Here is a 26738-nt window from a genome sequence, read left to right as displayed (position 1 = left end):
CTTGCTCCCTTCCCTCCCGTACAATGTGTATGAGCGTTTATATAAGTCGAACATCAACTGATGCAACCACTTGCTTTCTCTCCCTCCTTGCATGCATCAGATGTCGAACATGGCGATAATGTAACAATGACATAACAGCGTCAATAGTAAGTATTCTGGCTTCCTTGAGGCCTTTTCCTCCTCTTCTCTTGCTGGCTCGATTTTCCTTGTTCTTTCGGGTTGTCTGTGGGACCATCTCACCCCCCTTCGAGACCTCTTTACTTACAAGCCCATACAGTGATTGGAGAAAATAATAATCACTGTGGGGGAAATGCAGTCTGGAGCATACTCACTGTTCGTCCCCGTTCAGCCTCTGAGATACTGCTCTTCAGATGACCTGTCCAACGACCAAAAGCCAAACTGTGGCTTTTCCCTATTTTTAGATCGCATTGGCGAAGACTTGCACAACACCATGTTCAAAAGCAATGCCAAGAATGTATAATCAGACAACCACCAACACCACGCACGCATGAAAATAGCAGGTTCAAAACAGCGGGGACATGAAATGACAGAACCGGAAGCAAGCAAACTGGAAAGCTCATGACAGTCGGCGAATATAGTCGCAGAAGATCGTGCAACTATATTCTCGACTCGTACATGTAATTGAGTGTCGGTTTGCGTGTCAGCCCTGTCTTCATGCCGTTGCCATAGTAGTTGTCTGAAGCCTTATTTTCCGGTACGCCAGGCCCTTCTGGTTGCAGTGGGATCGGAGGCCCAGGCTCCCCCAGGCTGCCACCTTTTCGCTTCTTCTTTGCCTCGGCTTCCGCAGCAGCAGCGGCAGCCTGTATTTCCTCCGGCGGGATAAACCGTGGCCCACTGATCTCCATCTTGCCCATTTCCACCAAGCCACCAGTTTTGAAATCGATTTCGCGTCTCTCTCCGCCGAAATCTACACCAGCGCCCTGCCTTTGTAGAGCCTCAGAACGAGCGCGCTCAGCACGCATATATTCACGTCGTGCAACTTCGATCAATGCAGCCGTGAGGGCCACCATACCCCATTGAAGGAAGTCCTTGACTGTCGCTAGAGTGCCCAGCATGTCTGCGACGCTTGGGTTGCCCTGATCCTGAAATCGAGACTGAGGGCACCATCCAGGTACACGACCTTGATTGCCTGAAAGGATGGGTCCAAGCTCACAAGATGTGCAGAGGATAGCCTGGGCAAACCAAGCGAGAAAATGAAGAATTGAAACACCGAGGATGAAGAAGGTTGTGGTGGAGGTATACTCGGGATCGTAAACTTTGACTGTGCTCTGTCGGTTACGAGGGTTGGGAGCGACTGCTGATGTTCGAGTTGGTCCATATGGGGGGATGGGAAGCCCGTTAAATTGTAGTGCTGCGAGATGCATAGCTGTATATAACAGCGACAGAAACGGAACCGAGCCAACATAAAAGCATAGTGTTCTAAGAAGTATTCAATCAGCGCTTGATATCCAGATATGGTGATCATTATTGCCTGCGAGGTGCAGATGCCAGAAAAGTATTAAAGGACAGTGAATAAACGTACAGCCAGCTTCCTGAAGCCTTGGTCATCGCCCGTGCCCAGGCAGCATACTTGGATGACATGATAAGCAGTATGATTGCGAGGATTAGACATAGCAACAGCAGAATAACCTGGCCCGCCCTAGTATTCATGTTTGCTGTCGAATCTCGAATGGCCTTTGGTACGGTGTCGTGGTTGCAGCTGTGGAATCTCTCGAGCTTCGTGTGGTAGGTGTGGCTGTCACCAAGGAGTGGGAAGCCCAGCGACGGAGTGGAGTGGGAACCTAAGAAGTGTTCTGGTCTCTGAAAGAATGAAAGAGGGCTAAATCAGCATCCAGCGCTCAGCGCCAGCGCCGCTTGCGAGAAAAGTGAGCGGTAGACCTTGAACTGGAAGGAGACAGACAACAAGGGAGAAAAAGAATGGCGGTTGTCGGATCCAGTCCCTGTATATGAAAGGAAATCACGACACCAACACGCACCAACAAACAGCAATACAGCGAAAGAATGGAAGGTCAGCCCGCTGAATGGGAGAAGAGAAGGAGAGAAAGGGAAGAACTGCCAAAGGATCAGATGAGGTTCAATAGATTGGCGAGAAGGAGGAGGTTTCCAAACCCAAAAGAGGCAGCAAGGTATGGGTACAACGGGTGGCTATCCTTCCGTATTCTCATGTCCTGTCGATCCAGGAGAGCTAAGCGTATCGTATGCCCACCCTGTCGATAAGGTGACTTGTCGATGAGGAACCTACTGGGGAAGTCTTGGACCGGCGGCAGCAAGACCAAGCCGTGACAGGTATCAAAGGGGAGGTACCCTCGGTACCAATGACAATTCATTCCCAATGTGCCAACGAGTTCTACCATGAACCGGGGCAAATGCTCAATGGCCTGATTTCTGGATACCTGGGGCACCAGCTCACCAGAATTCCAACAGATTTGTCTAACTCCTGTCGCAGATGCCGGCAGCGGAGAAAGCTGATTCGGGCTTGGCCAGAGATCTTAGCTCTGGCGATCTCTACGATAAGACGGTGGATGCAGCACATGGAGCTTCAGAGTGAGGATCCGCCAGGGTAAAGGGGACCAAAGCGAGGACACGGAGTACGGAGTAGAGGCATGTCCAAGTATGACGACTCACGAGGCGCTGTGCCTTTCGAGGCTTGGGATATTGAAGACCACGAAAAGGGGAGTGGTTAGCTGGGGTTGAGGCTGAAGACGAGACCGAGACGCGACATGGACTGTTTGAAGTTGCCTGTTCCTAAAACACCTGTTTAGTCCTCTTTGGGTTAGACGCTAAAGAAGGTTAAATTAGGTCTGGCACTAGGGTTCAGGGTTGTACCATTCCCAAAAGGGTCATTGCTGTCTTTCTCCTCTCATACTCCCAACCACACGCCATGACCAAGAGGATGTGTATGACGAGGATAGGTATCCTTTCCTCCGCAATAACACTGTCTGTTATTAAGGGCAACTCAATCTCACCTAGCATTCAGAATACCTGGTGCCTCGGGGGCCACCGTCTTGAGAAGCCGGCATGGCCCATCCTTCCATCAGCATTGTTCCCCCACACTGTCTCTTGACTCTAAGTGATCAAAGTCCATTTTTGGCTCATCCACGGGCTGTGGACCCAACACTCCCTCACCATCCAAGGCATGGCTAGGCAAGGCATCCACTTCACAAGGTAATCCAAAAGCATCGAGGGACCCGAGAGGGATGGTGGACTACTAGGAACCACTGTCGCAGAACTGTCACCCGCAAAAACCCTCACGCGTGCGATTTGTTCGCCATTTCGAAGCTTGTTCCGATGTCGATGTTCCCTTTGCCCCAAGACCTATGAAATGCTCGCTTAGGCGTTTCCTTTTGTCGACGTTTCTCGTTGGAAAATTTGGCACCGTTGAGGGCTAAGAGGTACCTACCGAGCACGGAGAATCCTTGATCCGGGCAAACCCTTCACTATGTAAAGTTGTTGCAGGGAATTTAGCCGCTGCTTTAGGTCATGATATTGGTTCTCATCAATCGTAAACTATCAATACAGTTCTGATTCGTGCACTTCATGCAGCGTGTCCCATATTGCTGGAATTGTGTCTCTTATGGAGGTGGTGAGCCTGCGACCTCTGGTAGCCCGATGTGAGCTCTGAGCAACCGCTTCTTATCCGCTACATTTGCACCCTGCGTAGGAATACCTAACTGTTGGAGGACTGAATCTAATTGTCTTCTTGCCATTCGTTCGAGTTCGGATGAGGTGCGAGGGACATCAAGAATAGCGGCACCGGTAGTAGCGTTGAGAAACGATACAAGATTTTCGTTTTAACTTCGAAGGTATGTATTCTGAACCCAGGCTGCATTATTGTGATTCCTATAGAATTAGTATAGTAATATTAAAATAGGTCGAATTGTACATATGACGCAGTAATTATGGTCACAAGCTCTTGACGAACATCGACAATTTCCTGGCGGATATTTGCAACGTCTTGTCGGATTGCCATCGTGTCTCTCGTTGCCTGCTCCCTCATTGCACGGAGCTCAGCGAGAAGTTGCTGGCCGCCGGCGAGTGCAGGTGTATTTGGTATCTTCGGTATCTCGGTAGCAATGATATTGAAATCAGCCTGCGGACCAAGGGGGACTTCGTCGGCCATCGTGACGGTGAGGGTAAGTGTGATTAGGGTGACAGTGGCTTGTGGTGAGGGTGGAAGGGTTTGTTTTGGTTCCCAAAACAGGTATGAAGGAAAGCGCACCTATAAAAGCGGCGGTGCAGGTCGCCAAATTGGGCGGGAAATTTTCCTGCAACCTGCGCCGAAACTGTAATTACCTCGTGCGTGGTAGTATCTTCTCCGTACTAGATACGCACTGCGACATCGATTCACATCATCCCCCTAACTCACCTCACGAGCAGGTCATGTGTTAGTGTCATTATCGCTAAAGAACGCACACATCACATTACCGACCAGAACAATCAGTGACTAACGCCCAATAGATCATTTCATTCGTTGCTTGCATTCCGGCAACAGCTGACCGGTTCTGTCATAAACTACCTTAGACAGGGAGTTGTAATAAAACGCTCAATTCGTACGGAATACCTTCAATCAAGAAAACACCAACATCCAGGATTAGCTCGGCCTTCTTCCATATCCTCGAATTGTGCCCTGCCCTCTCTTTATCCAATTTTTGTGCAATGACAAATGTGTAAGCTCAGGCAGCTCTTTTACGCCCCGAGGACGGAATGTATGCGGGTTCCTCGGCATCAGCCCGAGAAACAAGCAAGAAATCCCTAAACGAATGGAAATGAACGAATGAATGACTGAACCCTGAATCTCCTCCACAGTGCCCATCGATTAAAGGCTATGATTCATTAGGCACATCGCAGGTCATCATTGCGAATTGTTTCACACGCTACCCCGTAGGAGCGGGCGCTGCCGTGTTCCCTTGCTCGAGTGCTACATCTTCCAATGTCATCGTATGGCCATCGGTGGTCGGCAGTTGTTTCTCGGCGCTCGATTTCCCGATATCACCAGCGCTCTCATATTCTTCTCGTGTACTCAGGGGAGTGTGGCTCTCACTCGCACTACCGACGATACCTACCTCAACTCGAGGAGGACTCACTACAGAGAGTGTTTCTTTCTGACTCTGTGTAGCACCTTTTGGTGCGGCTGTGTTGCTCTTGCCAGATTCTTGAACGTCTGTCCCCTTGACAGGCTCAGGCTCCTGAGGCAAGAGTTCGGATTGAGTCCTTACCGATTCTAGCTTGTCTCCCAATTTGATCTGTTGACTCAGTGTTGAACTTTGCTTGTCGGCGACATTGGTGTCTTCCACCTCTGTCATTGGAAGGTCTCCAAGCTCTATGCTTTCCACTGGTGGTGCTTGTGGGCCTGTATCATTGTTATTCGAGTCCTCGTAACCGGCCGTGTTGGCATCCTCGTCGTCGCCTTCCCTCAAAGCTCTCTCCTCAAGTGCAAGTTGTGCCCATTGCTCGAGCATGTCACTCAGCTCGACTGTAGGATCTTCCTTTGCAACCAGGTAGTTCGGGTATCTGGAACTAAAAAGAAGATGGTCTGAAGGACTCCAGGCCATGTCTTTGACGATCAGTTCCATGCTTTCATAGAGTTCCTTCGTTATTTGCCCTGGGGCGTGGACAACAGGCTGCTCATCATCTCCCTCTGCAAGTGGAGACGATAGGGCTTTCAGCCTGTCTTCTGACCCCTTCAGCAGCATTTGCGTTACACCTTTGACAAGTTGCCAACGCTTCGAGGCCTGGACAAGCACCTGCATGATTTGAAGAAGCATCTCCTCTTCATGTGCTGAATATAAATTGCCGGCAAGAAGAAAGTTCGCGCAGAAGATGCCAGACTGAGGCATCAACATGCTATGATACGTAGGTCCATATTGTTCGTCGAATCTACGCCCGATAGAGACGACGCTTTCTACGATCTGCGAACCAATAGCAAGTGTCGAGGTTCTGATCTCGGCAACCGTCTTGGTGTCGGACCTTTTACCTTCGGTCGGATCAGGTTCGTATCTAGCTTCTTCTTGGGTTGTGCTTTTCGCCTCACTAAGTGTCGGAGTAGTCCAGTTCCATAGGAAGAGTCGCCCAAAGAAGATTGCCAGGCTGGCGATTTGTTAGTAGACATATCGTCATCTCGAAGGGATAAAATCTCACGCTAAGTCAACGGTAGCTGGGACAATCAGAAAGGGTGGCTGGTCGTAACGATGCTCGGCAGGAAGCGAGTCGTACCACGCTAGAATTCGACTGTCCAGCTCTTGTGCAGCTTCGTACTTCTGCAGCGCATTGAGCTTTGGAAATTCTCTAAACAGCAGAGTTTGAACGTCTCCCATGAAACTATAAGCAACAGCCAGCTCATCGGACAACGCGTGCTGAGGGAGCTGAATTGGCTCTTGATTGAGTGGGTATGGGGACCATGGGGTGAGATGGCTCTTCCAGGAGTCGGACTGATAAGGCCTCTCTAGCGTCGGCTTTGACCATGTTGGAGGGGACAGGAATGATATCCCGAACGCACTTTCATGATCGTTAGTATGTGCAAAGGAATCAGATTTTCAGCAATGGCATGCCTGAGATATATGTATGCCGACCACTCAGTGATCGCGAGAGATCTTTGCAGTTCTGGGGTGGTTGGCTGGTCTGGATTTGATGTGGCATATTGAGAAAGAAGCTCAGGCACAATAACTTCGAGCTTCTTCAAAGAAGCCGAGCTAATCCTATCTTTGCCAGCGAAAGCAGCCCTGTGAATAAGATGAGCGGATAGAGTGGGGGTTGAGTGCTACTCTCTACTCACAGCATGATCAAAATGGTAAACCCTTGGACATTGGCGAGCGTCAACCGATCACCCTCAAGCTCATAAAGCCGCTGGGCTTCATTGTAGAAATGCTGGCCACGCGTTTCGGCGTCTCCTGAGTCGCCAAGGGCTGACGGATGGTCTGAGAACATCTGAAATCCTGGGTCAGCTTCCAAGGCCGCAGCGAGGAGGAGTCAGGTAGACTCACACAACCCATACCTAAGACGGCATTCACCAGCAAGGGCGAGCAATAGGGTGACTCAAGATCCTTCTCCTTGAAGGCTTTCAAGAATAATTCCCAGTCAAAATTGACGTAGTGCCAATGAAACCAATTATAGTAGGCCGAAAGAACATGGGACACAAAGGCACTGTCAGAAGTCACCGTCGTCCAGGGCCCGGCTTCGACTTGAAATGTCGGCATGTCGATCAATTCACTGATTGCAAGCATGCGGCGAATGCCTGTGCCTTCTGGAGGAGGGGGACTTGCAGATACAGCCCTCTTCGTCTCATCAGCAAGTTCACCCGGGTTTCTCTCAATAAAGTCCAAGAGTTCTTCGAGCGGTGCATCTCGTTTGATGAGGTCGATCAACTCGCGCGCTTCTGCATGCGAGGAATTCCTCAATTTCAAGAGAAGTCGGTCGAGGGCGTTGCTGCGGAACTCGAGCTCGTCGAGTCTGCGCTTTCGCACTTCCTTCCGTCTACCATCTTGCGAGGCATCGTAGACGCATTCCTTCTCGGTGTTGCGGCAGTTTGCACAGGGTCGTCTTTGGTCACACTATCACCTTTCAATTAGACTTGATCACCCAGAAGATATCTAGGCAGCACGAGCACAATAAGAAGCATGTCTCGGTTTGGGGTTGGTAGACTCCGAACAAACGCAGTCCATGGCGTGGCTTTGGCTATCTCAATGTACGAATGAAAAGACAACAAGTACTTGCCTTTCTCTTAGCACTTTTGCAGTTGAGGCAAGCGATAGAAGCATTTCGCTTCGATGGACCTAGCCCAGACTGAACCAAGGATGGATCACCTAGATTCCTGCCATTGGAGCTTGATTCTCGAGACAATTCTGAAGTGGCAGCAGGAGCGAGTGGCCGAACAGGAGAGCGATGTTGGGACATTGGGGGGAATCAGAGGATACTCAAGAGGAGTCAAGCTGATTGTCATGAATTGACTACGTCAAAGGGCTAGAGCAAACCTTGTTATAAATATTTTACTACAACGAATCCGTGACAGCGATCAGCTCCCTCAGCCGGGTTGATTTTGGCACTGGCGCGCAGGCAGGGTTCGTCTCCCGCGGCCCGTGCAAACTCCAGAGGTCGACAACAGAAAAGTGATGGCTTGTCAGATCACACCAAGGCTTGTCGTCAGGAAGAATCTTTGGAGGCGGATAGACTCAAATGGCAGAGAATTAGTGAACCAGATGTGCATGAATAGCTTAAGAGGGTATGCCCCTATACCCAGTTGACGCCTATGGTGGTTACTTGTCATTGGTCTTGACATGCAAGCGAGGGTTTATCAAGCCATGCACTACCACTCCACAACGACTTTGCATTCTACAAACGGCCTGGTCTCCTCCAGTACCATCCCTCCTTCAAACAGGGATTGCGTCGGAGACATACACCCGCACAAAGGATGGTTTGGGGGAGGATTCTTCTGCTTCAACCAACGCTAAGGCATTGAATTGTTGGTTGATACTTGCATTTCTTCTGCATGCGCACACCAACACTATCGCAGTTGCTGCGGCCCACCCACCTACAATCTCTATTGCAGTACTCAAGCAGGTTTCTCTCACATACTTAACCGAATCAGTCTTTCAATCCATTTCCTTGCATCCACACCAACCCCTTCGCCCACTGCTCTTGCATTTGTTGTTGCTGAGGACGCTGAAAGGCCCCCTCCAGAGCCACTCGCGTCACGGCTACGTGGATGGTCTCGAAGGAGCCATCTTCCAGACGAACTGATGCTCCTTGGCTCCCCTCTGGTTCCGGATGCATCTCTCGCAGCCGAAGTGCGGTCTTGCGGAGATCTCCTGACCAAAAATGCTTCTTTTGCTTCTCGAACCTTGGACTTGGCCGAGATCACCTCCTGGGAAGCCTTTGCAGAGCTGGCATCATTGTTTTCATCCGGTGACTCTTTCCTAGCGCCAATGCGCATCCATAGCACCCACCATCCTCTCGAAGTTTTGACGCTCCTCTCTATCTCCTCTCGCTCAGCTTGGGATTCGCTAAATGCCGGGCCACGAGCACGAGTTGCCGCCCAGATGTTCAGTACGTGTGTATACGTATTGAGAGCGTCGACACGTGTCCAATCCCGCTTGACCAATCCAGCGCGGTTGGTGGGAGAAGAGCTTCCCGACACTGAAAACGTCCCGAGGGGAATTCCAAGCGTATACCACGAGCCTGAGACGGTAATGGGCCTATCTGATTGGTGATACCGCTGTAATCCTTCTGCTGCAAGGCTTCCTAGTACAGGAATATTGGGGATTGAGGTTCGAATTGTCAATTTGACTGGGTCATAGACAAAATCGTATATCTCCAGAGGAGACTGTGTCAACAGCCTGGATCGCTGATCTTCAGCACCCGCAGGATCTGCACCCGGTGCAGATCCCATTGCTTCTTGCATTCGCTCCTGCCATATGCTCGGATCCGTGCTTCGAAGAAGACTTTTCTGCAGGGGTCCGAGAGTGTGATGAATTGACCGGTAAAAGCCCGGCATGGACAGGTTAGGTGTGCGCAATTGAAAGAGAAAAACGAACATGAAAGGTTGATGAATATATACTGCAACCTGAACCCTTTCATGGCTAACATTAGGGTGGCTGCCATCAATGGAAGCAGATGCACTCGTCTTGCCCTCGCCTCGAGCAGAATACTCAGAGTCCTTAAAACTGGAGGGTGCATTCCTAGAAAGAGGACGTGACGACGCCGCAAGCTGACTGAAGCGCGATGAAGACATCTCAACTGTCAGTGTGCGAAGAAAGATACGATTTGTCGTCCTGGATGCTGGTGGTAAGGGTACAGATGAATCTGCTTTTGGCCGCACGATTCCATCAGGTTTAGAGATGTCTAATTCGTCTTCCTCGAATTCCGTGTTTTCTAGGTCGCCAGACAAACCAATCAAGAATCTACCGATAGATTGCTCAAGCCGCTGTACAAATGGCGTTTCATCTTCGTCACTTACTTCTGGGGTAGGGTCTACTTGTTGAAGGTCCTCCACAGGGTGTGTTTGTACGACTGGACTGTCGTGCCCTCCTTGTGGCGCTGGTGCATGGCTCGGCTCGTCAAGTGAAGGGCTTGAATTGAAACCTTTAGGATTCAACGTCCAGGTGGAACCATATCCAAGGCTCAGATACTTCATCATCTTCTCTGCCCCAAAGAGAGTACCATCTTCCTGGATATCCGCTGTCTGCTTATTGCCACGGTGAGTCTCTTCTTGCTCAGGGCTTTTGCTTGTAGATCCGCCAGTTGCTTTGGCAACTGCTTCGTCCAAGGATCTCTCTACAACGTTCACAAGCGGCGCGGGAATCCTGGGTGAATTGAGATTGTTTTCAATCGCTTTTTGGCGTAGCTCTGCCGCTGGACCATGCGGTGACCTGCGTTGCTGATGCTGTGATCGTTTTTTCCGTTCTGAGTCTCGGCTAGGTACGTATTGCGCTCCTTTGGCACGACTTCTTCTTGTCTTCTTTCCTTCCCTCGGCCGAGAAGCTGGATTTTCGCCAACCCCATAAGCACTCTCGCCATAAGCGAAAATAGACTCCATCCATTGCGAAATGGTAGCAAGCGATCTACGAGAAATGCCTCCGATGCCAGAGAAGATCACCCCATCTTGATTGCCCGAGCTTTCGGCATTCCCCAACCAGGGAAGCGGTTTTCTTGGTGGACTTTCTGTCGGCGTTCCTGGCAATGGCGCATCACCATAACGGCCCACGACGAGGTCGAGAAGTCCATCGGTCCTATTTGCAAACCCTTCAAGCACTTCTCGCTCACCGCTTCCCCACCCTTCTTCACCAACTCCGACACCAAGCTCGCCACCTCCAGCAAGTTTGATGCCATCAAAGAGCTCAACGGCAGGATTGCCATGCAGCAGGACATCCCAGTTCCATATGAACCGGGTCCAATATCGATCGAGCAGATTGCAGAAGAGGTGTCGATTACCCGCATGCCTTTTCCACAGCTCAGTCAAACTCGACGCATGATGAAGCAAGAATAGCCGATTAGCTTGGATCATTTGTCTTAGAAGCAGCTGTGCAGGAGCGACCTCACGAGAGGAGTATTCGACTACATCAGTCGTGGGTGTCTTATGTCCTTCTCCTCGATCTTTGCCCGAGCCTGCGGCTCGTTGCATGGTAGAAGGATTGGCAGTGGTGGTCGCTGGTAGTTGGGTGAGCTCGATTGAGGCAAGAATCCACCATTGTGGTTCGAGTTCTTTCAGAACAACGCGAGATTTCTCTGATTCGATTGATTCGAGGGGCACGCCATTTGAGAAATTTCTAGATGTCAAGGGAGAATTAGTACGTCGATTGAAACCGTGGCGCCTGTCTTCCTGGGAAGACTTAGGAGGTAGAATAGTCTTATCTCCAGGAGAGCTGAACAAGGGCTCTGAGTAACGAAGGCTGCCTACCTACTTTACGAAGTCCATCATTCCCTGCGCCAGACCAACTTGACGAAGTCGCTCATTCTGCTCAGGATCATTCTCAGTTGCGGCATCGGAATCTTGCCTGACTTTTTGTACAGAAGCATCATTGGCTTCGTTCTTTGCGTCATGCTTCTCACAGCGGCGTCGCTCTAGCTCGGCTTCATGTCGCTGCGAGTAGTAAAAGACAATCTGGTCACTGACAGTTTCATCCGTTGGACCAAGTGACGGATTATATATGGCTAAATAGGACAATCGAGCAGGAACGACACGCAGCCCATTGATGGACGAGGAGGCAGACATGGTCAGGTGCCAGCGGGTGGAATGGTCCTGCTCCAGCAGTGAGTATCGGCATCATGAAAGTTGCTGAAGTTTCCCAAGACCCTGAGGATGTAAACAGTACATACTCATCAGACGACTAGCTCTATCACAATCAGATAGTGTCAGGTTGGGGCTAGCTTGACAGATGTGGTGAGTGTCCGACATCCTGTGCGGCGCAGCTACACTGATCACAGTCTCCGTTGTGCGAGTAGCTTCCTCGGAGGACGGTCACGTCACTGGTGTCCATTGCACGTGAGCGAGAGAGGGAGGGAGAGAGAGATCTTGGCAGTGGCTGAGAAGCGATGGGAGCACGTGCCATATTTCTACACCGTCCCTCCATGTAGGAGATAAGGACAAACTCGCATACTGCACCATGCGACTGAATGGAATAATTGCGGAACTGGTATTGGTAGTCAAATAGAGTCTGGTCTAGTAGGTACCAAATGATGATAAATTCAGACAGCCCAAAACTTGCTCGGGCCATAGGGAATAGGTACGAGGAGTCAGGAGAGCAATCAGGTGTATGGACAATCACGGGCGGGCAGAATCTGACCAACGGACATATGCGAACCCCAGGATATATTCGTAGAGGTCTTTGTAGAGTGTTGAGTGGTAACTCGGGTGCAAGACAAGGAGAGGGAGGTTAAATTAATGCTCATTTGAAAACGGCCTGAAGAGGACAAACGCCGTGAATGGATTTCCTATCTCGAAGACTCGACTAGTCACGACTCTGGTAGCCATGATGCTAGAAGTGCCGTCCGAGTTTGCCCATTCATAGTCCCTTTGCAAAATCTTGTATTGCCTCAACCCTCACTCCGTCCTTCACTCAATAAAGAGAAAACTAATGTATCAGTGCAGGAAAAGCACCACGATCAAGCCACCAAACCGGACCACTGCCAGTCGAAGCAACGAGGAAAACTGAAGGCCTTGACTGGGATCTGCACCCTGTGTTGGCGATATCCTGATATATGTTTGGGAGGGTGGGCAGGTCCATGTGTGTATGCTACCGAGAGACAGGGGTCTTTCACAAGATCAAGCACTTCTTGCTTTTACCGCTCTTTCGGGTCAATAGGGCAGCACGGGTGGCGCTTTCGAAGACTTCGCGAACTCCCTGGTTGGTCTTGGCCGAGCATTCGAGGTATTTGTAGGCACCGATCTTCTTGCGGACTTCCTCGCCCTAGAAATGACTGTGTCAGCTTTGCGTCTTTGTGGTTTCTAGGGACATGGACACACCTGTTCGGCGGTGACTGGTTTCTGGGAAGTCTTGGCCAGCTCTTCAGTGGTTTTAGGGTCATATCGTAGATCATTCTTGCATCCTACGAGGATGATTGGAAGACCTTGGCAGAAATGTAGGACTTCGGAAATCCACTGTTGAGATTAGACGGTCAGATTAGAGGCCATTCGAGTGGGAAGGGTTCTTGCCTTCTCTTGAACGTTGTCGAGGGAATCAGGAGAGTCGATTGCAAAGCAGATCAGGATGACATGAGAATCCGGGTAAGAGAGAGGTCGAAGACGATCGTAATCTTCCTGGCCTGCGGTATCCCATAGAGCTAGTTCAACATGTTTTCCATCCACTTCGACATCGGCAACATAGTTCTCAAAGACAGTTGGGACATAGACCTATTGTTCGAGATTCATGTCAGTCAGGGTACACAAGGATGTACTTCGTGTTATCGTGGCCGTCGGGAGACATCAACAGGGCTGAAAGAGTGGGATGATAGGCGTAGGATGGGAGTTGCGTACCTCAGGGAATGTTCCCTTGGAGAAGACGCTGTTCAAGATGGTCAGCAAAGAGGGATCCCATAGGGGCTTTGAGGATTGGATGGACTTACATCAACAAACAGGTCTTTCCGCAGGCACCATCACCAACGATGACGAGCTTGCGACGGATCTCAGCCATGGCGGCTGTAGCGGAGATAGTTAGAGGGAGACACTAGGAGGAAGGGCAAAGGATAGCGGATGAAGGCAACGAGGTGATGTTGAGGATAGTTGAGGGCTCTGCAGGGAGTGTGAGTCGGCGCAGGCGATGAATAGAAGTAGGTGCAGGATGGAGAGATGGTAAGTTATGAGGAGAGGTTGAAAGACAAATGTCAGGAAGCACCTTTTCGGGGTAAACTAGTATGGATATGGCTAAAACACTGCCACAGGGCCTGGCTGGCGTGTGCCTGTGCTGCGGTGAGTGGTTCGAAGGATTGCCTCGCACACAAGAGTGCAATTACGAGGAGAGGGCTATGACGAATAATTTTACTATGAGAGCCAAAGACGTTGACAATTGAATTGGGATGAATGAGAAAATGAACCGTGAAGCGCACTTGGAAAGGGTTGAGAAGGCGTCAGGGTCGGTCCAAGTGGTGAATGGGGATTGAGGGGGCGTGAGTGAGTCGTCGTAGGCACAAACTCCTCCAGGCCAAAGGAGTAAAAGGGTAGGCCATGGAAGGGCAGGGTCATGACAAGGACGGGGGTATCTGTCTAGGTAGGTTTAATGGGGGCTGGGGCTCTCGGGCACTTGGTTTAGTTAAGCGTAGCTGGCCTGGCTGTCTCCCTTAGGCACAGCATGATGCCTGGCATTGGTGCATTGCGGGAGGTCGAAGCCTACGAGTACGGGAACATGATAGGGACCCTGGCTGGCAGCCAAATGCTAGAAGGTGCGGAGAGGGATTGTTTGTTATTATTGTTAAGGACGGCAGCATTTCCAGGCGAAGATACGAAACAAGTCAGCCCAAGCAACGCACGCTATCGGTGACCAGGTAGCCTACTCCGTATCTAGGCACCACTCACGAGTCACAAGCCACGAGTCCACGACGCACGAGTCACAACGTACAGTCCTCCGTATATGTAGGCCCGCTTCTGGCACCCCAGGCAGAGCCACACCTCACCGGCAAACGGAAATCCTGGCAGAGCCAAGTACTCCGTACTAGTGCTCGGTAGACTCCTGCCAGGAAAGGTACGGAGTATGACGAAACCCACCTCTCGTCTTGGTCATAGGCCTTACTGCTCCAAGGGAACTTGATTGTCTTGAGTCTTCACCGCGTCCGAAGCTGATTCACCTTTTTGCCCTCTTATCATCCACCATGATGACAACAGTCGTACTTCCTAGCAACTAACCTGGGTAGAAAGTGAATTAGTACCCCATATTTTAGCTTGAGCGCCACTTGATGCATCGGCCCTGCCTTATTAGCCTTGCTGCATACAGTGTACTTCAACTCGCCATCCACGTCTGTCTCTTTCATTTTCCACTTTATCTTTGCTCTTAAGCAGCTATCAACTCAGGTGGGCCCATAGGTGCCTTTTAACAGACCAAGGCCGTGCGTGGTTTGGCCGGGTCTTGGTGAAACATGTGCCATCATTATTCTCCCATAGATTCAATCGTGTTCACTCGCCGGGTCAATGTCTCCCGCCCCTCGTTCCAGTGGCCACACCACACGCCCGCGAGTCGGACTCGCTCATCATTATTACGGAGGGCCAGCGGTCAGGCGCGAATACTTCAAGAGTTACAGAAATCCCCACGCCGTGGCCCAGCTCTGACTGGTGTGATAAGTGCCTTCTCGGTTTGCTTTCCACGCCCCAGTCTATCCGAATGTCTGCGCCCAGTCATCCTCATGGCCTGTATTTGCCTGGCTTCCTGCGGACCTGTCATTTAGTCCAATTCTTAAGTATGCCAAGCGCATATACCTGCCAGGACAGGAGGGATCATAGGTTTTTGAAACGGCTCAGCGTTGATCCCGCAAAGTCTCTGAGTTGGCCTCTAGCTCACACCGCTTACACTTAGCACGACTTAGCCCGCTAGGTGCCCTAGGTATGTACGTATGGCTTATCCGGAGCTTAATCTTCCGAGTCAGTAGAACACTAGTTAAAGAAGCACTCAGAGGGGACATGTGGCCTACAATACCCCGTTGTGAGTTTATCTTGAGATCTATTCCCCACCTTGTTCCTTCACCCGCTATACTCGCATACCACTGTCGTGTATATGCGTGGCATGGGTGACGATCTATCAATACCATGCCACTTGCCTGCTCACATGTGCGTCGAGCTTTGCCCCTCGGACCCATTCTTGATCAGATGCTAATGTACAAGGGACTGGGTATACATCATCAACCGAGCACATTGAAGCTGATCCAACAGCGAACACTTCCCAACATACGAGAAGGGCTGGAGTCAGAGTTGTAACCCCCTGTCTCGTCTGCATGAACCACTCCACAAGCTAGCGGAAGAACGGGCGACATTGGTACTTTCGTGGATACGACCAAGCAGACGGCCCCTAGAGCCCCTTTTCAGCCTCGATTATAATCTGGCGTAGAGCTGAGCTTGACGCCCTGGCTCAATGCCGCCAACCACACAAGAATACAAGACAGTCCCATTGACCGCAAATTATCGGATGATCTTCTGGCCTCCCTCATCAGATTGCAACCATTCGAGGAAGGCGTCCGCCTCCCGTCGATTCTCTGCCAGAGTCCCCACAAGTCCATGAGCAGGATTCATCAATGGACCATCCTCAGCTGCGTTGAAGGTGTCTTTCTTCAAGCTTGGTTGGGCAAAGAACTGCTCTTCCACGATCCTGGCAGAACTCACAAATACGGTCATCCTCCGTCTAACATCCTCCTCGATCGCGTGCCAAGTCCCTCGATCAACCAGTGTGTACTCACCCAACTGGCTCGCGGCCCGTAAACGTCTGCCGGCGTGATTGATATGCGTTCAGACGGCGGCGAGGTTCTAGGGCGGGGCTTGATGGATGCCATTGCGCTGTGTACAGTTGCTTACTGTCGCTCTCTTGTCAGTGTGATAACGGCGTTGATGGGGGATATGATCACAGGTCATGTTGGATCTGTACTGTGCCCCCACATATGAACAGTAGTGGGTTGCAATACTGGCCTATGCAGGTCTTGCTGGTAGATTCCGAGTATCCTACCGTGTCCGCTGTACGGTATATACGCCTGAGCCACATGCCTAGACAGACAGGTATTTTGTCGTCGGTTCAGTGACAGATACACATAAACTGGTGCTGGGTCGGCAAAGATCAGATGCCGGCCGAAGCTCCAAGCCCCAAGGTGGTCACTGGTCAGTCAGTCAGTCCTTACCACAACCAATGCGAGTCAACAGCCGGAGGGCTGATAGCCACAACTCCAACGAGTAGGGTTTTCCATTTGGGGCAAGTCAAATTCCATATTACTTGTACGGCCATTTCAATCACATATTCACTCTTTCAGACTCGAGTCATGTAAAGCACTGCTGTTGGAATTTACTGCTACAGCGTAAATGCCATCAATACAAATTGGGATCTCGACGATGGTCCGCTCAATGATACCCCTTTGCATGCTTTCGCATTCTCGAATGATTATTTGACGAAAGAAGCCACTGCATCCTGAATGAACTGAGCGACCTCGTCCGGTTTACTCAACATTGGACTGTGTCCGGCATCAATTTCTCGAGTCGTGACATTCGCACCCCCATCACGCGCCTTCTTGACATGTGCACCTTGCTGTGGTAGTGTCATCATGGCATCAGCTTTGCACAACAGGTACCAGACTGGCACATCCTTCCAGCCTGCATAGACTTTCTCGCAGGTGCCAAAGACGAAGCGAGAGAACTTCTCGAGGTTGGTGGCCCACTTTTGGGCTTCGTCGTGCGGGAGGTCGTTGTAGAATGCTTGAATGGCGTCGCCTGTAAACTCAAGCCAGCCTTCTTCGGTGGGACTAAATGGAAGCTGGGCGACGGCACCAGGATCAGTTGCAGCTGAAGGGCTTTGAAGTGCAGCAACCATGTCATTGAACGAAAGCTCCGTCTCAGGAAAGAACCCGGCGACCGTCAGCACGCCCAAGACTTTGCCGGAGTTTAGGCCTGAAAGATGAGATGAGTCTGTTGCAGTGAAGCCTCTGATTGCACTGCAGCCAGCAAAGGAGCCAAAAGAATGGTTGATGATCACAACATCATTGCCCTTGTTGGTCTCATCAGCTACGATCTCTTTGACCTGCTCGATCACGGGCACTAAAGACGTGATGGGCTCGTCAGTGCCACCGAATAGCAAGTGCGGTGCGATAGATCTGAAGCCTCTGCCTGTCAGGATGGAGATAACAGGGTTCCAATATTCTGGCCCGTGCCAGCCTCCGTGAGTATAGATAAGGGTAGGGAGAGGAGACATGGTAGAAAAGGTAATCTGGGTGGAAGTAGGAACAGTTGGAATGCGTTTGCAAGTTACCAGAAACAAAAAGAAAGGTGAGAGAAGTCCATGAACAGTGGGAATCGAAGAGACCCCGGAATTCCACCACAAAGAAATCAACTCAATTCACCAACTCACCAAGACCGCGGGAGATCCGTCAAGCTATCACTAGAAAGTGCGCTGTAAGCAATGAAGTAGGATGCGACCGGAGATCTTGAAGCTGTTAATGGCCAACAGGTTCGGAAATGCTCCCTGCAGGACGCAGAGGCGGATCGGGCCGTGGCTTAGAACACAAAGGGGGTATGATTTGTCGAGGCGACGTGGTAGATGCAATGACGAGTAAAGCAGACTGAGCGGGGTCTGGACATGGACGAGGCGTCCTTCTCTCAGGTGATCCGTTCCGAGGATCGACGGCTGCCCGGCTGGACAGAGCTCAAGGCAGCACGATCATAAATTCATGAAGTCAACAATGTGTCTCCAAGCTTCCCCAGCTTCCCTTGTAGTCGAATCTGCACAGAAGATGTGACCAGACACTCCTAGGAGCAAACGCAGGTTGGTGACGATAGGGTAGGAATGCTGGATGAGAAATGAGTATTCGTCTGCTCTATTATCTTCACGGAACTTGGAAGTGTTGATGAAGATGAAGGGATGGAAGAAGAGGCACCCAGAGGGAGAAAGTGTGGGATTGTGGCCCCCACCTTCGTCTTTCGATCCGAGGCCCACTTCGATTGGTCAGCCCATTGGCATACTCGGGATCACCACCACAGCCTCCACCACTTACTTCATGTTCACATTCTCTTGCATGCAACGCATAACGCAAGGATACAGCAATCGCATGCCCTTCGAACGGATCGGCTGTCTGCACTTCCAATCCATGCATTCAGGGGGCATCAACACCATCGCGATTGGTTAACCTGGGCCACGGCTCCATATGGCTCGATTCTCCCCGTCCTCAGCCTTGCGACTCCTTCATAGTTGCTGCTCATAAGCTTCATCAAAGCTTGTCGCTCACAACCATCCCCTATCTATGTCTGAAGCCGACAATTAAGCATGAAAGCCGCAATATGTTCGCCCTTGCTAGTACTGGCAGTCGCCTAAGATCGCAGGGCGCGGCAATAACCACTCAGACTCCCACGAAACCGCCCTGTCGGGTGGTTCCTGGCATCGCCTCGCTATAAACAGTCCCTACTTTTCGGTCCACCAAGCCAAGATCAACCTGAATCCCACACAGTGATCACGTCACCTTCGTTTAACCCACCGCTTTTCGGCATTTCTAGAGTCTCCGCATACCAAGGAATCTGGCTTGGCCAAAGGCTATCCCACCGGACCGTCGGTCAAAGATGGTGATTCCCCGCAGAGATCTCGAGACGAAGCCCATGTCGATAATGGGCCGGCCAGACCAATTCTGCTATTGCCGACTTTGGCCCGTCCTTATCCAAAGTTGGAGAAAACTCTTGGTATCATCCATTGCCTCCCTTCCATTTTCCAGACACGGTTAAAGAAGATACCAAGAGCGGATCCCATAATTGAAGACAATGTGGTTTTGTGTATCAAGCGACCGAGGCTGGAAAAATACATCCCCCAGCATATGCCGGGGCCCCATAATCGTGTGGGACTCTCCATCCATGTGGTTTTCGCTTCAGACGGTCAACAACATAAAGCCTATGACCTCCGTGAGGGTTGGCCTATCCTCCATCTCTTAAAAGGAGCAAAATCTAGATCAGATCTGCAGAAAGCTAACTTCGATCCTTGCTCCTCCCTTGCCATCAGAAATCCAAGATGTTAGACGTCAAAGAGTCTAGCTTATGGGCAAATCGAAAATGCCTCTTCATCTGTTGCATTGTCTCCATTGCCAACATGCAGTATGGATTTGATACTGCTGCTGTTGGCGGTATGCAAGGTATTTCTCTCAACAATGGCATTTGTGCACGGCTGTACGTGTGGTGCGTTTTAGCTGACGATGACCATTAGCAATGCCTGGCTTCCTGAAAGTGTTTGGGTACCCAAGTCCAAACAGCCCTGTAGGGTATGGAATTGATGTACGTGGACTGCAACGGTTGCGAGCGAGGGTTGTCGGCTAATCCATTGTCTCATCTTAGCCTACATTCCAACAATTGATCAGCTCGCTGTTGACTCTTGGTTCTTTCATCTCCTCGCTGCTCGCCGGATTTTTCGCTTCATATTTTGGGAGAAAGCATGCTATATGGCTAGCTTGTGCCTTGAATGGCATCGCTGCCGCAATTTTGATTGCGACCACCAACTGGGGTGCTGTCTATTTAGGCCGCCTACTACTCGGTGTCGCCAACGGGTTCCTCGTGACATTCTCCAACGTCTACACTTCCGAGGCATCCCCTGCCCATCTTCGAGGTGTTCTCGTCGCTCTGTTTGCTTACTGGGTCAACATCGGCTCCATCTTAGGCGGAACGGTCAACAACTTCACAAAAAGGCGTCTCGATAAGTCCTCATATCAGATTCCTCTGGGCTGCCTCTACATTGTGCCTGCTATCCTCTCAGTCGGGTTGTTTTTCGTGCCGGAGAGTCCTCGATTTCTACTTCACAGAGGAAAAGAAGCCGAGGCGAAAAGGGCTTTGATCCAGCTTCGTGGCTCGGCTCTCACCCAGGATGAACTAGAATTCGAATGGGCTGAGATGATTCGAGGTATGGAGGAGGAGAAGAAAAACGCCAAGAGCGTGGGCTGGGTTGACATGTTCAGAGGTATGGAAGCTTCTCTGATCTATGATGCGCCGCAGCATAACACATAACACTAACTTTTACGATAAGGCACGGACCTACGTCGAACTCTTCTTTGTTACGGCATGATCGGCTGTCAGAGTGCTTCTGGAATCTGGTTTTTGATCGCTTATCAAACATATTTCCTACAACAGGGTGGTGTGACTAAAGCCTTCGAGTATACGATTATGACATCGTGTGTTGGGTTTATCGGTGTCAATGTGGGGATGTATGCAATTCGCCATCTGGTCGGCCGTCGTGCGATCCTCATTATCGGGGCCGTTGCTTGTGGTATCTGCCAATTGGCTCCAGCAATTGCGGCGAGCACCAGTAACAATCTCGCCATGAGAGCGAACCTCCTGACCGCCTTTATCGCTCTTTTCAAGTTCTTCTATAATGGCTGTGTGGGCGCAGCCAGCTACCCCGTTGCTACGGAAGTTGTGAGTACTAGACTGAGAGCATGGACTGTTGGCAGTGCCACTGCAATTGGCTATCTTCTTGCATGGCTTGTGAGCTTCTGCTCTCCCTACTTCATCAACCCCGCAGAACTTGGATTGGTACGTGGCTCCCTATTAGTAATATTTGACAATGATATCACAAAGATCGGACCGCTAACGCTTTTACAATTCGCAGGGCGCCAAGTATGGCTACGTATGGTTCGGATCCAACTTTGCCTGTGTCATATTCTTCTACTTCTTCATGCCCGAAATGAAGGGTCGATCGCTTGAAGAGTTGGACGAAATGTTCGTGAACCGTGTCTCAGTTCGCAATTTCCGCAAATATGAGTGCGTTCTGCGCCAGGACGCCGCAAATGATGTCTTCATGAAGGGTGAGGAACACAAGCTCAAGGAGGTTACCTCCACCCACGCCGAGGAAGTCGAAGAGCGATCGAAGGAATTGACACAAAGCTAGCTGATGGTCCACGACCTGAGGGTTTAGCGATGCTTCATTCAGGGCGCTTGGTGCTATCCCAGCTCGAACTGATGGCAAAGTCATTGCTAGGCTCTCAAATGAATAACTTATTTCAACTCCCCGCCGAATGGCGGATGACCACTGCCTGCTGATACTCCGATTGAGGTGACCAGCACGTTAAGTACAACTAGCGAGTTAAGTTCGACCCTCAAGTTTTCGCAGGCAGTGTGATCTCAAGGCTGTGCTGGCGTGAATTGTGCCACCAGAGGGCCTCCCCCTTTCTGCACTGAGACGACCATGCGTTAACATCGACCTATCCTCAGCGTTTCGCTTCCCGGCCATAACATCGTAACATCATAACTATCATGTCGTCATTGTTCCACTCTAGAATTTAGATCTGCCGTGTGCTCCCATCATCGAACCCCCTGAGTCACTAATCACACAACCTGCCCCCCACCCTTCCGATCTGTCCTCACCGCCAAAGAGAATGTCACTTCTTTTATTGCTCGCCTGGCTACTCTCGTTCCTCATAGCCTTCGGTACCGAGCCACCACGCTTTACCCCGATGCACAGGTATGTTCCAATGTTCAACGGCGGCCGTAATCAAGCGGTTTTCCCTTGCTGCTGCTGCTGCTGCTGCTGCTGCTGCTAAGAATCACACCGCGGTTCTGTCGATGTTCTTTCCCCCGCGAATAAATGCTTAGCTTTTGACACTGCTAATAGGAATAAGAGAGTGCGAATGCATCCAATCGGACAAAGCATTCAGGCACCACCTCCATCACCGTCTTTTGCGACCGAGCTGCCTCAACAAGACGCACAAAACCTTTTCCATTCAGTCTTCCTCGAATTGCTCTGGTTTGTAAAGGTTGTGATCGAAATCAAAAGTGATCCCAGACACAAGACCGAAGCGAAGATCGAAGCGGTCGTCGTTATTCCAGAACACCTCAATTCAAGTTCGAAAGCGGCAGTCACGAATGCTGTAGAACGGGTCCATGAATCTGGGGGAATAGTGTTCGGCCGCCGCCCTCAAACAGCAGGGGCACCGATCAGAGGATCGTTCTCGGCGCTGGCGAGCACACACACACGGGCGGATGTGCCGCAAGAAGGGGCTTTGTCGAGGGTTCAAGGGAGAAACCTCAACCTCTCCATCCGAAATTCGTGGTTGTTCTTGACTATCAGATCCGCCATCTCGACGTTATGGTTGGGGTTGTTGACAAGCTGGGCCGTGCACATGTCTATGGATGGCGGTCAGTCGAGTTGCGACAGGTACGAAGAATTGTCCCTTGCTTCCTGTTTCCTTCTTGCGAACCCACCTGTCCCTTCAAGGCCTATGGTGTATCCCATCCAGCAACACCCATACTTCCCAAGATATCCATGCCACCACAGCAGGTCCCCGCGCCCTAACATCAGAATGGAAGACGCAGAACGCGTCCGCCACGCACTAGAAAGTCTCGTGGAGCAGTACTTTGCACCAAACCGAAGAAATACCCTAGGACAATCGGAACCACGAGTAAACGTAAAAGCAATCGTCTTCGCAGGGCAGATGACAAGTGACGCCCTCGAGTGGTTGAGCGATATTGCAGAGAGCTCGATCCCAGGCTCGCGAAGGTTGTTTAGGACTGCCCGTCCTGAGTTTCGCGCTGCATCTGGCGCTGATTGTATGTTGTGATGAAGACGTTTGGTCAATGCGGTGTGGGGGCCCCCAACATAGCCGTTGCGAGGGAAAAGGTGTGAATCATGCCAATATCCATAATTTGGGTTATATCTATGCTGAGATATGGGTGATTGCACAGCATCCAGCATCCAGCACCCGAGGCTGGGAATTGGGGTGGTAACAGAATGGTGTTTAGACGAAGCTAGGTCGCTTATCTCGGATTGTAACTTGTCATTGACTAGACCTGGACCCTGACCTGAGGTAGCAACTGGCCGTAAGGCGTCTCAGTGCCACCAGTATGCAGCTTCACCTCCGCACCTTGAAGTCCACTTCACTGTCGCAGCACATTCTTACTAATGAGAGCAAGATGTTAGCTTGCATGTCAGCAACTCGATTGACTTAGCTGGTTAGGATGACTGTCCGCATTCAGTCCGAGACCCACAGCTGCGTTGAGCTATGTAGATAATCGTGAAGTGGAAGTCATGCCGAGACACCAAAATTAGCTGGATTTTGAGGCTGTTGGCGGGAAATTCTGCTTGTGTTCGACTCTTTGCTGTCGGGAAACTCTGTTAGGGAATCACCACTTTTCCCCCAAAAGGGGCCAGAACAGTCGTTGGCTGTGGTAAGCCTTTGATTCCGTCAGTGAAACCTTTTAGATATGCAACTGAAACAAAGCCTGAAGTCTCGAACCAGGTGAAGGTATATACAACATAAATATATATAGATACATACATATTTATCTCCATGAGGTTCGTTTCTGCTAGGAGATGTTATATTGGAGCACCCCGAGCCACACTCCCTGCCACCCGGTTGAAAGAAAAATAATAGATTCCGGGAAGAAAGCACAAAAAGCAAAACTAGACGGTAGTCCAATCCTTGTCGGATGAATCGCTTCCAGACGCTTTACCTTTACCCTTGGAGTCAGTAAGGGGCTCTGCCTTTTCACCTTCAGTAATTGCAGCATTGATGCTTGAGTCAAGGATTGTTTTCAGTCGCTGGTCTTCGTCTTGATTCCACTTCTTCTCGGTGTCAGACCCGGCCTTGGAATCATCGCCGTCCGCGAGCAGTCCTTGATCTTCTGTCGCTTTGACCTCGGCTTCCAATTTTGGCCCGCCCGCACGTTGCTTGCCCTTGCCTTCATATGGTGGACTCCGAGATCGAGAAGCTAGGCGCGCTCTAGGTGGTGCGTACGGTTCTGGAACCAAATCTGACTGGCCTTGCGACGAAGAAGCCTGGCCGAAGTAGTCGACGGTGGGTGAATCAGGCGAAGTGTTGTGTGTGACGGGGGCGTTGAACCTCGGCAATTCATAGTTGCCGTTGTCATTGCTGTAGATTTCGCGTTTGTATGGTTCGTACACTGATTGAACATCCTCGGTGACAGCTTCGACACCGAAGTAGGAACTGGTGTCATTTCGAGCTCTGCGATCATTTTTAGTCAGCATTCTAATTAAGATGGAAATATTAGTTCGAGGGTGTTCTTACTCTTGCAGGAAGGATATTGTATCTTGGAAGGATGGAAGAGAGTTCCAAGCTGTTGAGTACCATGTCGAGTTCATCGCCTGAGTCCTCCTACTATTACTTCTGCCCAACCCTTGTGTCGACCTACCAACACTGTTGCGTCGGGCAATTGCAGCTGCTTCCTGAAGTTTAGCCTTCGGTCCCTGTTTTTGGACTATTGATAAGGTGACTCTGGGTTTGGAACGTTGCTGTAGGTTGGGTTGAGATCGATTCAACTCTTTCTCGAGTTCGATCATCACTGCGACTGTGCTCGAGTCTGAGATGGCGGTCGGATTGCTTTGAGCGATCCTGTCTAGCGCATTCTCAATACGATCAAGACATTCCTGGACTGTGGACTCTGCTTCAGCGGTATTATCCGAGGCATGATCACCTGGGGTGGGAATCTTGATGAGTGACGATAAATTGGCAGCAGCAGCAGTGCTCCCGTCGGTCAGTGATTGAATGCCACCATCAGAGCGTTCGGCGGCTTTGCGCACAGCCTCATACCTTTTGGTTGCTTCCTGGTTGGCGCGAGCGAAAATCTCAAGCAGTGACTTCTGGCGTTCATCGATTTGAGTCTCACTCCTTTTGGTTCAGTCAGACGGGAGATCGACGAATCCAGCGCAGAGAACTTACCCAGACTCAATATTGTCGGCATAGTTCAAAGCATTTTGCACTAACACAAGGGTGCTCTTCAACTTCTGAAGGTTGGCCATCAAAAGGACCATCCTGGGCTGAGCGAAAGCCCATTTTGATCTTTCTAGAGGCGAGAGAGTCAATCTCCCTTTCGTTGGTCGTTGCAAGGCAAGCTCTGCCGCGTCCTCCAAGACTGCCCGAATTTCATTGAACACATCCTCACATTCCTTCACGGCTTCTTTTGCGGTCTCTAGAGCGGCAGTGGAATACAAGCTCGGTTGGTCATCTGCCTTTAAGTCCTCGTCAAGCTGCGAAAGAAGCGACGAGGCGAGCGAGACGTCCTGAGCTATACTTTTGATGTATCGATGATCGGTGGAGATTGTTTCAGAGAAGGTATAAAGTGTCACGGACAACTTAGTGCCAGCACTAGCAATGCCGGCGATTGTGCTGATGAATTCCGTCTCTACCATCGTGTAACGAGTATGGCGACCTTTACTAATCCATTGTCGCTGGAAAGAATGATGGAAAATATCGAGTTGTTCAACAAGTTTCGCGTCGAGAATGAAGAAACGAAGATGAAGGAGGGTTTGTCGTTAGCGGAAGTAAGCTTCTCCTGAGCTGAAACCACGCCAAGGAGTGCTGGCAAGCACCGTGTTCTTCAGGTGAGACGCAAAGTCAGCGGCCGCTCGGTGGGGGAACACGAAGCTCTGATTAAGGCGGCCCGCAGTGGTGGCTCTGGCACCCATGGTGGCTAGCGAGGGAGCTAGCCCTATAATTAGCTCGTCACCTGGTGCATTCAGCCTTGTTCTAGGCGTTTCACGGGCACCGAGCAATTTCAGCAAGGCTATTGAACTTTGATTTCCACCTGTTCTTGCTTCAAGGCCATGATTGCATCGAAGAGAGTAGATCTTCGGGAAAGGCATCGTCAAGGATCGAATTACATTCAATGGGACATCTGTGAGAGTGTGTGGATTGTTCGTGAACGTGGTCACTGATACCAGCCCCCAAATCCGCCGTGAGATCAAGCGAACTTGAGGCGTTCGCTCAGCTTTTGGTGGACTCGGTTGAGAATGTTATTATCGTTCAACAAGGAGAACGAACGGATCTGATCTTAATAGTCCAATATATTTTTATGTTCAGAACTCATACAAAATCCTTTCAGCTCCTTGGAGCAGGGAACGAGCCGAGAGACTTGTTAGGCTGTGCCTCACGCGAGCCTATCGTGTCGAGCAGGTCGCGTGTCGGTCGCGTGCCTGCTCAACGGGCTACTATGATCCTCACGGCGGCAAACACAAAATCACATGACAAGAGTGAACTCCTCTCGCTGAGAGAGCGGCAGGTTTCTCGCACATTTGGCTCAGGCTAACATGCTTGCGGCAAACCAAGTCTCTGGTAAGACATACATTTCATTC

At 50.6% G+C, this 26738-nt stretch overlaps 9 protein-coding genes across 9 annotated transcripts; 1 reads left to right on the top strand and 8 right to left on the bottom strand.

Moving 5' to 3' along the window:
* Positions 1-908: 908 nt before the first annotated feature.
* Positions 909-1671, bottom strand: A1O9_08046 (uncharacterized protein). The gene is made up of 2 exons (XM_013403601.1): positions 1544-1671; positions 909-1440 (listed from the first exon to the last, which is right to left on the bottom strand). Exon 2 carries the CDS (start codon positions 1424-1426, stop codon positions 1061-1063), a length of 366 nt encoding a protein of 121 aa, XP_013259055.1. The 5' UTR covers positions 1427-1440; positions 1544-1671; the 3' UTR covers positions 909-1060.
* Positions 1672-3812: 2141 nt separating this feature from the next.
* On the bottom strand, positions 3813-4141 carry A1O9_08045 (uncharacterized protein; the record flags this gene model as incomplete). Its single annotated transcript, XM_013403600.1, has 2 exons — positions 3813-3861; positions 3912-4141. The coding sequence occupies 2 exons, from the start codon at positions 4139-4141 to the stop codon at positions 3813-3815; spliced, it is 279 nt and encodes a 92-aa protein (XP_013259054.1).
* Positions 4142-6793: 2652 nt separating this feature from the next.
* A1O9_08044 (uncharacterized protein) lies at positions 6794-7679 on the bottom strand (the record flags this gene model as incomplete). The annotated part of the gene is made up of 3 exons (XM_013403599.1): positions 6794-6945; positions 7002-7568; positions 7671-7679. Coding segments are annotated over 3 exons (726 nt in total), but the record flags the coding sequence as incomplete, so codon positions are not given.
* Positions 7680-8581: 902 nt separating this feature from the next.
* On the bottom strand, positions 8582-11725 carry A1O9_08043 (uncharacterized protein; the record flags this gene model as incomplete). Its single annotated transcript, XM_013403598.1, has 2 exons — positions 8582-11279; positions 11415-11725. The coding sequence occupies 2 exons, from the start codon at positions 11723-11725 to the stop codon at positions 8582-8584; spliced, it is 3009 nt and encodes a 1002-aa protein (XP_013259052.1).
* A 1042-nt stretch (positions 11726-12767) lies between these two features.
* On the bottom strand, positions 12768-13643 carry A1O9_08042 (GTP-binding protein rhoA; the record flags this gene model as incomplete). The annotated part of the gene is made up of 5 exons (XM_013403597.1): positions 12768-12920; positions 12977-13111; positions 13178-13363; positions 13487-13514; positions 13576-13643. The coding sequence occupies 5 exons, from the start codon at positions 13641-13643 to the stop codon at positions 12768-12770; spliced, it is 570 nt and encodes a 189-aa protein (XP_013259051.1).
* Positions 13644-16111: 2468 nt separating this feature from the next.
* Positions 16112-16324, bottom strand: A1O9_08041 (uncharacterized protein; the record flags this gene model as incomplete). The annotated part of the gene is made up of 1 exon (XM_013403596.1): positions 16112-16324. The coding sequence occupies one exon, from the start codon at positions 16322-16324 to the stop codon at positions 16112-16114; it is 213 nt and encodes a 70-aa protein (XP_013259050.1).
* Positions 16325-17075: 751 nt separating this feature from the next.
* A1O9_08040 (uncharacterized protein) lies at positions 17076-17879 on the bottom strand (the record flags this gene model as incomplete). Its single annotated transcript, XM_013403595.1, has 1 exon — positions 17076-17879. One exon carries the CDS (start codon positions 17877-17879, stop codon positions 17076-17078), a length of 804 nt encoding a protein of 267 aa, XP_013259049.1.
* A 1797-nt stretch (positions 17880-19676) lies between these two features.
* On the top strand, positions 19677-21539 carry A1O9_08039 (uncharacterized protein; the record flags this gene model as incomplete). The annotated part of the gene is made up of 5 exons (XM_013403594.1): positions 19677-19797; positions 19869-19936; positions 19997-20612; positions 20679-21184; positions 21261-21539. The coding sequence occupies 5 exons, from the start codon at positions 19677-19679 to the stop codon at positions 21537-21539; spliced, it is 1590 nt and encodes a 529-aa protein (XP_013259048.1).
* A 2511-nt stretch (positions 21540-24050) lies between these two features.
* A1O9_08038 (uncharacterized protein) lies at positions 24051-25796 on the bottom strand (the record flags this gene model as incomplete). Its single annotated transcript, XM_013403593.1, has 3 exons — positions 24051-24612; positions 24676-25275; positions 25327-25796. The coding sequence occupies 3 exons, from the start codon at positions 25794-25796 to the stop codon at positions 24051-24053; spliced, it is 1632 nt and encodes a 543-aa protein (XP_013259047.1).
* Positions 25797-26738: the final 942 nt, after the last annotated feature.

This window comes from Exophiala aquamarina (assembly GCF_000709125.1).
Source record: "Exophiala aquamarina CBS 119918 chromosome Unknown aczIA-supercont1.6, whole genome shotgun sequence".
Lineage (NCBI taxonomy): Eukaryota > Fungi > Ascomycota > Eurotiomycetes > Chaetothyriales > Herpotrichiellaceae > Exophiala > Exophiala aquamarina.
This window is presented reverse-complemented; position numbering and strand designations above follow the sequence as displayed.